Source organism: Ramularia collo-cygni (assembly GCF_900074925.1).
Source record: "Ramularia collo-cygni strain URUG2 genome assembly, contig: RCC_scaffold08, whole genome shotgun sequence".
Lineage (NCBI taxonomy): Eukaryota > Fungi > Ascomycota > Dothideomycetes > Mycosphaerellales > Mycosphaerellaceae > Ramularia > Ramularia collo-cygni.
The window spans coordinates 78459-89619 of NW_019716262.1; the positions used below are offsets into that span (position 1 = coordinate 78459).

General features: G+C 53.9%; 3 protein-coding genes; 2 read left to right on the forward strand and 1 right to left on the reverse strand.

Annotated features, from left to right (window-relative positions):
• Positions 1-175: 175 nt before the first annotated feature.
• On the reverse strand, positions 176-5659 carry RCC_05563 (related to ribosomal RNA processing protein RRP5; the record flags this gene model as incomplete). Its single annotated transcript, XM_023770832.1, has 1 exon — positions 176-5659. The coding sequence occupies one exon, from the start codon at positions 5657-5659 to the stop codon at positions 176-178; it is 5484 nt and encodes a 1827-aa protein (XP_023626600.1).
• Positions 5660-5874: 215 nt separating this feature from the next.
• On the forward strand, positions 5875-7926 carry RCC_05564 (related to WD40 repeat-containing protein L2DTL; the record flags this gene model as incomplete). The annotated part of the gene is made up of 1 exon (XM_023770833.1): positions 5875-7926. One exon carries the CDS (start codon positions 5875-5877, stop codon positions 7924-7926), a length of 2052 nt encoding a protein of 683 aa, XP_023626601.1.
• A 1218-nt stretch (positions 7927-9144) lies between these two features.
• Positions 9145-11109, forward strand: RCC_05565 (probable peptide transporter PTR2; the record flags this gene model as incomplete). XM_023770834.1 has 4 exons in its annotated part: positions 9145-9512; positions 9594-9787; positions 9839-11022; positions 11107-11109. The coding sequence occupies 4 exons, from the start codon at positions 9145-9147 to the stop codon at positions 11107-11109; spliced, it is 1749 nt and encodes a 582-aa protein (XP_023626602.1).
• Between the last annotated feature and the right edge of the window lie 52 nt (positions 11110-11161).

An 11161-nucleotide genomic window follows, 5' to 3' on the forward strand; every position in this document is an offset into this window, starting at 1 on the left:
TCCTTAAAGTGGATCAGGTCAGGGAGTCAGAGAAGACAATTGTGTATTTCCGTGACAATTCGGTTCGAACTTGTACCGATCGCAAGGCTCATATTAGCTGCTCACTGTTCTCATGTCAACACTTTGGCAAGGAGCACATACGGTACGAATGCTTTGGTACACTGCATATAACGTCTTACAAGTCTTCATCTCCGCCCCGAGCTTGAAGCTTCTCAACATATTCCTGAGCTGCCTGTTTGACATCCGCAATGTGCTTTTCGGTTCCTTCCTTCTCCTCGAACTCCAGCCATTGCTTGAAAACCATCTTCGCTCTGCGCTTCTTCATTTTTTGTGCAGCGATCCTTCCAAACAAGACCCTAGTCTTTTCTCTCGCTTCCTTCTTTGCCTCATCGCCTTGAGCACTGGCAATGCGGGACTTCTCGATGTTCAGCCACATGTCCCATCCAGTTGTCCACTTCGGCCATTCATCAGTGAGACCCTCAAAGATGGTGCGGCCTCGCTCAGCATCACCGTTGTCCGAGCGGAATTCCAGACCAGCGAAGTTTGCTGTGAGCTGGCGGTGTTCTCTTGACGGGACGGACTGCAGAGCCTTCGCCAGCAGAGCACGAGCCTTCACTGGTGCGTCCATCGTACGCATCAGGAAAGTCGCATAATTCATCCATACATCCGGACTGGCACGGAAAGCTTTGTTGGCCACCATTTTCTCGWAGACAGCCTCGGCCTTGTCGTTCTTACCATGGTCGATGTAGATTGAGACCATCTTTTCGTGCATCTCCAAAGAATCCTGCACCTGACACGCCCGCCTGAAGACCTCATCCACTTGGTCGTCATCGCTGTAATTGACTTCGAGTCGCAGCCAAGCTAGCCAGATGTTGAGCTTCTCCTCGCCCTCGCGAATGTGAATTGTGCGCAGGGCGCGCTCGGCAATGTCCCGTGCCTTTTGTATTTCACCAAGCTGCACCTGAAAGCTCATGTAGCGAATCYAAAGATCTGAGTTGTTGGGCTGACCGAGAAGTTGTCGCTCGAAATCACTGACACTCTTTGGGCCGTCCACGTCGAGACTGCCGGTCATGTCAACCTTAATCTCAGGTTTGTTGCGCTTGCGCTTCTTGCTGGAGGTGCCTTCGTGCTCAGATTCGGAGACAGCACCATTGTCGAGAGCATTGAGACTGTCGCCCGTCCAGTCAAAGCCACCAGTCTTGAGACCCACACCGGATTTGGGCGCTAGCTCCGCGTCAACATCCATGTCGTCCATGGCATCCATGTCATCGTCTTCACTGTCCTCCATGTCTTGGACGTTCGCGAGATCGACACCGCCAGGTGCATCGGCGTCCTCGTCGCTCTCGTCAGTGTCAACCCCCACGCCACCATCGTCCATCTCGACATCACTGTCTTCGCTTTGCCCATCTTCTTCTTCGGTGTTCGTGAAGTAGCTCGCTTTCAAGCCGAGACTGATCTTGCGCTTCTCAGTGTTGACGTCGAGAATTTTGGCTTTGACAACATCTCCAGCGCTGTAAAGAGATCTGACATCCTCAACACGCTTCGCCGCGACTTCGCTACGATGGCAAAGTCCAGAAAGTCTTGGCATGGTGTTGTCAATGTCAATGAAAGCTCCAAACTCTTCGACTTTTCTGACCTTGCCAGTGACAATCATTCCAACTTTCAAGTCGTCGATGCTGAGAGGCGGAGTGTAGTTCTTGTCCACATGTGACTTCTTCAAGCTGAGCTGGACTTGCTTGCTAGCGGCATCGACCGATAGAACTCGGCCCTTGACAAGCTGATCAATCTCGAAAATGCTCTGCCAGTCTGTGATGTACTGGTCGCTCAGGTCAGAGATGCGCACTAAAGCGTCCGCCCGGGCGCCCAGTGCCACGAAGACGCCCTTCTCGGCTACATGCTTCACAAAGCCGCGAACGATGTCTCCGGCTTTGAGTTGCGACACGTCCGTGATCTGAGCGTCCTTGACGGGGAGGCTCGAGCTGAGAACTTTGGAAGGACGCAAACTCAAGAATACCCGCTTATTCGGCAAGTCTACGCCCAGCACGCAAACCCGCACGATGTCATTCTTGTTGTACTGTGAAGTGTTGACCTGGTCATAATCGTCGCTCAGTTCGACAAGAGGGACAGGTCCAGCAAGATTATCAGAGATCTCTACCAGGACGGAACTCTCGGAGACTTTGGTGACCCTGGCAGGCAGGACCATTCCGGGGGTGAGATCCTTCAACTTGAGAGGACCGGCGGATCCTTCATTCTGCCRTGCAGACAAGTCAAGTCTGTTAGTGGCGATGTCAATCGACTTGATCTTCACTTTTAACGCGCACCCAGTTCGGAATCGATTCTCGACGTTCTGCAGCTGGCCGACATCATCCGAGAGATCCATGAGGGCAACGCGTCCTCTGACGTTGGGTGAGAGATTGACCCAAACGCAGTTCTCCGCGTGATTGTTCACGAATGCCAAGCACGACTGGCCCTGCTTGACTGTATCGAAACTGAGCAGAGATTCATCTCCGGCTTGTATCCGTTGCTTCTTCGCAGATAACTCAAACACTGGAACTTTGCCTTGGCGATGGCTGATGGGCAAAAATCGGTGGTTACGTGCATCGTGGATGCCAAKAATCTTGACATCGATCAAATCGCCTGGCTTGAACTTGCTTAGGGGAACGGCTTTGTTGGCAATCTCTTCCCATGAGTCGAACGCTTCGCTGACATCAATGCGACCTTGGACATTGTCCGCAAGGCGTACATTGACCTGCGTAGCCTTTACAGATACCACGCAGGCCTTGGTAACTTTACCAAGTGAAAAGTCCGCCACGGTAGCGACCGAGGTATCGGTGGGATTGGTAGCAGTCTGAGATACCGCCGATTTTGAGGCTTTCGCAGGCTGGGCGTCCGAGGCACCGACCTCTTTCATGCTCAATAGGAAACGTTGTCGTAGATTGTCTCTCCCACTCACCCACAGGCTCAAGGTCTGATCCTTCCTCAACCCGAATCCTGGCTTTGCGGATAATTCAGACGAGATTTGACTCTTTGGTAGCAGACCGACCGTACCATTGGCGAACTCAACGTAGACAGCTTCCGGTGTGACATTCCGAACGAAGCCATGAACCTTGCGACCCTCCTGTGCATCGTCAAACGACCTGATGAGTGTGCCAGCTTGCGCGTCCGCTAACAAAGCGGGTTTGTTGCTCAGCTGCACGGTGTGACTGCGATCAAGTTTATCCAGGACGACGAGGTTTGCAAGACTTTGGCCAACACGAATACGCTTCAACGCGCTTTCTGCTTTCGCTGCGGACCCATCACCGAGGTGCCCAATTTTGATAACGCCCTTGAGACCATTCTCAATATCGAGCAGGACACTGTCAGCAGTCTTCGATGTCACAGCACCTGTGACAATGACACCACCGGTGGTATCATCCCACGCCTGCTGCTGCTCTGAGCTGAATTCACCGCTGTCTTTGCAGGTGACTTTCATCTCCCGCGATCCTGGGTTGACAGACACAATCTTAACATTGACGGTTTGGCCCAAGCGGAAGTGCTTCTCTGGTGCTTCGATGAAGGTTTCACTCATCTCAGCAACCGGGAGCCAAGCTCTCACCTCACCGTAAAACTGCACGGCAGCCCCGTTGGGGAGGAGATTGATGATCGTTCCTTGACTCCCCATACCAGGCTTCAGGTCCGTGTAGGAACTCCAGATTGATGATTCGTCATCCGTCTCCAGCAGTGTTTTCTTCAGGGTCAGCCGTACCTGACGCTTATCGACGTCGACAGAGAGAACCCTGGCTTTCACTGCAAGCCCCTCCCTGAATTTGCGCTCTGGGTGGGACAAGTGTGCATCACTGAGATGCATCTCGGGCACAAGACCAGTGATGCTATCGCTCAGTTTGACAAGAACACCAGTAACACCCTTTGCGCCGCCCAGTATGAGCTTGGCGACCGTACCCTTTACGATTTCGCCGACGGTCAGGTCTTCAAGCCTGAGGAAAGTCTGACCGAGAATTGAATGCTTCAACGATACGTAGTAGATATTGTCGACCGGGTTGTAGGAAATGATGCGAGCTTTGTGTGTAGAATCGACCTTGTATGGACCAGACGCCGACAGTGAATCGATGCGGTGGTCCGATATTTGGGATATGTGGGCAAATGCGACAGATGGTGCATCCCTTGAAGTCTTGCCAGGAAGAGAAAGGTATATGCCACGGTCTGCAGATACGCGAGTGACCTTGGCATCGTCTACGATGGCCGAGAGAGCCAGGGGTTGGTCGAGCTCTGCCGACTGCGTCTTGTTCTTTGCAGTCGAGTTCTCGGCAAGTCTTGTGGGAGGAGGKATGAGTGCGAGTGCATGGTCGAGGATCGATATCCCCACGCGGCGGGCACCATCGTCTTGCGGAAGCCCGTATATGATGCGACCCTTGGTCTTGGACCCAATCTTATATTTCTTGACCATATCCTCCTCATTGAAGGCTTCGGAGTGGATAGAATCCGCAGTAACATCAAGCATGCCCATGACCTTCCCGACAACACCTCGACTGCCCGACTCAGTGACGAGAATCTCAACAGTGGTTCCGGGTTGGAAAGCATCGACAGTTGGTGCCTCGCTGACAACGGGTAATTTGACGTTGCCGGGAACTGTGACAGAAAACTTGTTCGGGTCGGAGCAAAGCTTCAACACTTTGCCATTCGGGGACTTTCCGGTAAGCAGACACAGCATTACTTGACCTTCTTGTAGTTGCGTCAAGTTATAGGCCGAGCCAAGTTCCTTCTTGCTGATGAAGCCTCGCACGCTCGCGTCGGGGAGACCTAGATCCATGGCAACGCCGTTGTCTTCAACACTTCGGACAGAGGCTTGAATCGTGCAGTTGAGAACAAAGTTATCCTCAGACAATCTACCATTGACGTGTCCGGGATCCAGTGAAAGTTCGATGTGTCTCTTGCTCTTCCCGCCCTTCTCTGTTGGATCCGTTCCAGTTGATGTGACGACAGCGCGCAACCATTGCCCGATGTAGAAGAGCTTCTTGAGGTCCACATCCTCCACATCATCGTCGTCGCTGTCCTGCTGTTTACCGTCCTCGTCCAGAAGCTTTTGAATACGCGCGGTGAGCCTGTCAGAGACTGCGATGATGGGTGCATATCCAGTGAGGTTGTTGGGGAGCGCGAGTGCAACATCTCTTCCGGTGACGGCGGTCACTCGGCCCAGTACGGTGCTGCCGACAACAAGGCTCTTGTAACTCAGACCTTGGATTTTCAACCCCGAACCCTCGACTTTGACATCGCCGAAGCTCTTTCGTCCATCCTTGCGCTTCTTCTTCTTCCCAGCTGCGGCGCCTTCGGCGAATAGCGCTGGCTCATCGCTCTTGTCGCCTGCTGCCGCATTACCGTCCTCCTGTTCCTGCTCCAACAGCACATCCCGCTCGGCCTGCGCCTTGATCTGCTTGTGCTCGAGCGGCGTCAAGACACTCCCACCGCCACGGGGAAAGGCGCGGTCTTCCTGTTGTAGAATCGACTTGACTGGCGGCTTCTTCTCGCCGCCATCATCCTCCTGCGGTTTCCGTCCTTTCTTTTCTTTCGCCTCCTTTGGCTTCTTTTCTTCCTTCACATCAGCCGGCTTTACCTTTTTGCTTGGCCGGTCATCGGTGACGGCTTTCCTCTTCACGGACGCCATGTTTGCTGTAGTATGGAACGGTGATTATCAGAATTCGAGATGTAGGCAATTTTTTTGTCGCACCTGTACGAATCGGCAAAGCTTGAGACCCACTTCTGCCGCTACCAGCCTCTTTACGCGACTACGCGACACGCGACAGCACTTCTCTGATCCTTTCCTCAATGCATCCCTCGAGACAGCATCATCACAACGCAGCCTACCAGGTCACACACGCCATGGATCTGCCGAGCTCCTCCCCCGTCTGCGACAAGACTGGCATACCGGCCGGCCAGAAAGCCATTGCCATCGCCTCATCGCCTATTCGTTCCTCAAACAAGTCTTCGCTCATCGGTGGCCAAAAGATCAAGAAGCCGCCGACGGTCACGCCCAAGAGGTTCACCAAGTTCTTCACTCCACGAAACACCTCATCTGCACGCAACAACCGCCCAAGCAAAGCAGGAAGGCAGCTGCGTGACATCACCCGGAATGGCGTCAATAAACGACATGGCGCTATATCTTTGCTGGGGGAGGATGTCCTGGACGGCAGCGAGAACGATCTACTCTCCTCAAGACCTTACAAGAGACGCAAGTTCTCTGTCGATGTCGCGAGTTCGCCGCCTCTACAGTCATCACCCCTGAAGCATGCGCAAACCATTCAGCCCGCCCCCATTTTGATCTTCGAGGATGATATGGAAGACGAGGCGCTCTCTGAGGCCGAGACCCTGCCGGACATTTTCGAGCAGCTCAAACCCTTTCCCAAGCCCATACGCCGTCTCCGTGAACCTGGCCCGTCGAGACGAATACTAGAGCGAAGCTTCGGAGGATACGACGCTGTTTCACGCCATCGCAAAGCACCCGATCATGGTTCAAATTGGAAAGCAGAGACCGCGAATTTTGTCACAAATCCTTATGATATCCACACCTTTCGAGGAACTGCCCTTCCCTTTTGCACGACGAGTTGCAATACCAACCCTCTGATTGCTGTGGGCGATGAGGAGGGAAGCGTGCGCCTCATTGACTCCAGTGCAGAGTCCAGCTTCGGCAAAACCCACGTCACGTTCCGCGTGCACAAGAACGCGGTGATGGATATTGGCTTTTCCTCGGATGACTACATGCTTGCCACTGCAAGTGGTGACCAGACCGCTCGCGTTGTGGACATGCAGACACAACAGACTATGTGCCAGCTGATCGGCCACAAAAGCAGCGTCAAGCAAGTACGGTTCAKGCCGAATGACGACAATGTGGTCACCACAAGTTCAAGAGACGGCACCATTCAGGTCTGGGACCTGCGATGTGGTGGCAAGGCTCCGGCACAGAGTCTGCGAGTGGCTCTCGGCCGCAACATCGACGCTGACGGGAAGGTACAAACGCAAACCCGATATGGACAAGCCCTGGACGTTGGCGTCGGGCATCGCTCGACAGGAAGACCGTTTACCGTCGGAGAGCGCGACGAGCTTTCAATCACTTCCTTCCAGCATATGCCACATGGTCGTGAACACCTCATCATCACAGCCAGCGAGGTGGATGCTTCGATCAAGGTGTGGGATGTTCGAGGCGCTGGGAGAAGAAACCCAGTAGCTCTGGGCAGCACCCCTATTCCGGAATCTCACAGGCGCACACGGAATTACGGTATCGCAACAATGGCCATGTCAGGAGATGGTGCCCGCTTATACTCCGTCTGCAGAGATGCCACAACTTACGTGTACTCTACGAATCAGCTCGTCCTCGGCCATGTGCCAGAAATGTCTATCCACCCGGGCAGACGGCGCACACCGACCGAGCCAAAGGCTGGTCTTGCGCCCCTCTATGGATTCAGACACCTCAATTTGCGTATTGGCAGCTTCTACATCAAGGCGTCAATACGACCCGCGAAAGATGGCCGGGGAGAGATGCTTGCTGTCGGCAATACAGAGAGCAATCCAATCCTCTTTCCCACAGACGACCGCCATTTCCCTCGCGGAGGACGTGCACCATTGATCTACGACGACGAGGAGGAGGATGAGTTCGACTTGCCATCCATGCCACCGCCATCAACGACAGGACCAGTGCTCGGCCCTCACATCTTTGAGCACGGCACAGCGCTGGTGAGAGGACACAACAAAGAGGTTACCTCTTTGGCGTGGTCTACAGAGGGCAATTTGATATCCGTGAGCGACGATTTCTCCGCGCGATGCTGGAGGGAGGACGCGCAAAAGGCWCGTGAGTTGCGGACGGGTGGCGAAGTTGGTGGAGGCAGATGGCGCGCAGGTTGGGCGGATGTTGGAGGGGCGTGGGATGAGGAGGAGTAGCGGCAGAGCAGCGATCTCTCAGTTCAATGCACGCACAGCACGCGGTGGTTGTAGATATCGCGTGGCACGGCCTTCACAGCGGCATGAAAGCAGCACAGACCATATGACATTAGCAGCATGATYATCCCAGGATGTCCCTTCCGACAGAACATAAATCATCAGATTCCAATGCACGAAATGGTACAGAGTTGCCAAAGGCGGACTGATGACCTCCTCTCTCATACCTTTCTTGTGCTGCATGGTTGCGATCCTTGCTAGCCGTAGCTCTGTGGGCCTTGCGATACGTGAAGCGCGGTAAGTCAAGAGGCGTCGAACAGTGCATCCCATTCGTGAGGTCGTGCGGCGTCGCCGGCGCAAGTCGTATCAGTTTGTCTCAAACGGCGCATGGCGTTATCAACTAGAGCATTTGCGAATCGTGCCCAGACTCGCGCCCCGGAGCTAGAGCTTCCAGAACGAACTCTATCCGGCACYTTATCGCACCTAAGCTCGAAAGGGCAGACCACCCGGATTGTCTTGTTTCTGTCTTTCAACGACGCCGCGCTTTCGCCGAGCCGCCTTAAGCATTCCAAGCACTCTCGAAGAAATGCCGCGCCAGAACTATTTCGCATGGCAACAGCAACGACATGTGGTGGATTCATTCACTTCGTCTGTTTCCTGCACAATCAAATTGACGGAAACAGGTTGAAGGACACATCCTACCCCAATGAGGAAGGTATCATCCCAAGGATGTGGGGAGCATAATCCATAGACGATGATTGGAGAAGAGGAGAATGGAGGAAATCCTTCCGTGTAGAGCTCGCTCTGTCCGGAGCCACGAATGGCACCTTCCCATGCTACTTGTGGCATTCAGGCGCAGGGTTTGCCACGAGGGCACGCAACGGCCTGCCTCGAACCATAACCGCGGTCTTCGCAGGACACGAGCTATCCATAACCGGATAAGGGCCGAAGCTGGTGGGCGCGCACAGGTTGAGCCGGGCACTGGTCGCGTGCGATACCATGAAGACGGGTCGCGTATATATTGGCCCCTGGCGCCGACCTGCGTGCTCGCCTTCTAATCCACCCTCTTTCGCATTCCAGTGGTTCTTGTCATTTCACGCCAGGTGARTTTTGGTCATCGTCAAGGATTCACCGTCTTGCCTTCAGCATTTGCCGGCGGGGATTGATGCTTGCAGCACCACCACCAAGACGACATCTGCTAACGTTCCCAAAGGCTCCGCCATGTCGTCGACGCGTGAATCTTCGTCGATTGACGACCACCCGGAGAAGGGCGCTCACACTGCCTACCATGACCCCATCCAGATGGTCGGCTCTTATGAGGGCAAGCCAACCGAGGAGGAATTGAAGACTCTTCGTCGTGTACCTGGAAAGGTTCCCACAGTCGCCTACATGCTGTGTATTGTGGAGTTCTGCGAACGCGCTTCGTACTACGGTGTTACGGGAGTCATCAGCAACTTTGTCAACCGTCCGCTCCCGGAAGGCGGCAATGGATGGGGTGCACCACCCACTGGAACTCAGCAGACTGCCGGCGCTCTAGGCATGGGTCCTTCTACTGCGAACGCCGTGAACCAGTCCTTCAAGATGTTGGTGTAAGTAGAGTAACTTCGAGCCTGCCGGAAAGGTCTCTAGCTGTGTTGTTTGCGGCAAAAGCTGATAATTCCTCTTCACAGCTATGCTCTTCCTTTGGTGTTTGGATGGCTCGCCGATTGCAAGACTGGACGCTGGAAAATGATTTGCTGGGGTATCGCAGTCTGCGGTGTCTCTCACGTATTGATGGTTGGCTCTGCTGCCAAAGGTCTATTGGAGGCTGGTACCGCCAAGGCTCCCTTCTTCATCTCTCTATATCTCCTTGCTCCAGGAGCTGGTATGWTTATCCCTGATACTTGATGCGGTACAGTCGCTGACCACTCTCCAGCCATGTTTAAACCCAACGTTTCTCCCCTCCTTCTCGATCAGATGACTACAACTGTTCCTACGGTTATCACCACTAAATCTGGCGAGCGAGTTATTGAGGACCCAGAAGCGACCACCGAGAAAGTCGTACTCTGGTTTTATCTGCTCATCAACATTGGTGGTTTCATGGGAGTCGCTACAACCTACGCCGAGAAGTACGTCGGCTTTTGGCTCGCGTACGTGCTACCTCTGATCCTGTACCTGCCACTCCCCCTACTCCTATGGTTCCTCTACAAGCGCGTGGTCCTCCACCCACCTGGTGGCAGTGACCTTGGAAACGTGTTCCGAGTCCTTGGTATCTGTCTCAAAAATGGAGGCCTCATGAAAATTGGTCGACATGGCTTCTGGGAATCTGCGAAGCCATCTGTCATCGCTGCCAGGGGTCAGACCATCTCAACAAGTTGGAATGACCAGTTCGTCGAGGACGTTCGTCGCACATTCCAGGCAACCGGAATCTTCTGCTTCTTCCCAATCCAGTACCTGAACGACAACGGTATTGGCGAGGCTGCTGGCTACCTGACAACCATGCTGAGGACAAGCGGTGTACCGAACGATGTCATCAGCAACTTCAACTCCCTCAGCATCATCCTCTTCATGCCCGTTCTGAACTTTGGTCTCTACCCACTTCTCCGCAAGATGAAAATCCACTATGGCCCGGTCGCCCGTATCACCACTGGTCTCGCCCTATCAACGCTCGGAGGCGTTGGTTACACCGTTCTAAACGCCAAGGCCTACCAATTGGGACCCTGCGGTCGCTTTGGTTCCACTGGCCAGTGTGAGATTGGCGAGGGTGTCGCACCAATAACCATCTGGTGGGCTGCTCTTCCATACGCTCTCGGCGGTATCTCCGAGCTTTTTGTCAACGTGCCTGCGTACGGCATTGCTTACTCCCGTGCCCCTGTCAACATGAGAGGTCTGGTCTCCGCCATCAACCTCTTCAGCACCGCTTTCGCATACGTAATCGGTCTTGCTTGCTCTGCTGTGATCAAGGACCCATATCTCACCTGGGACTTTGGCGGTTGCGCCATCGCCGGCGGTATTCTCACCGTTGTCTTCTGGTTCACCTTCAAGCACATCGATCAGGAGGAGTACGTCCTGTCAACGAACACCGACTACAATAATGATTTCACGGGCACCATCGCGCCGGTGGGAGAGAACGAGAAGAACAAGWCCTCGATTGAGCCTCGCCCGATTGTGGAGAATGAAGAGATGATGATCTCACCGAAGCAGTAGTATACCTAGCATACAGTGCAGAAGATAGTTTGATATTTAGCGATACTACTTG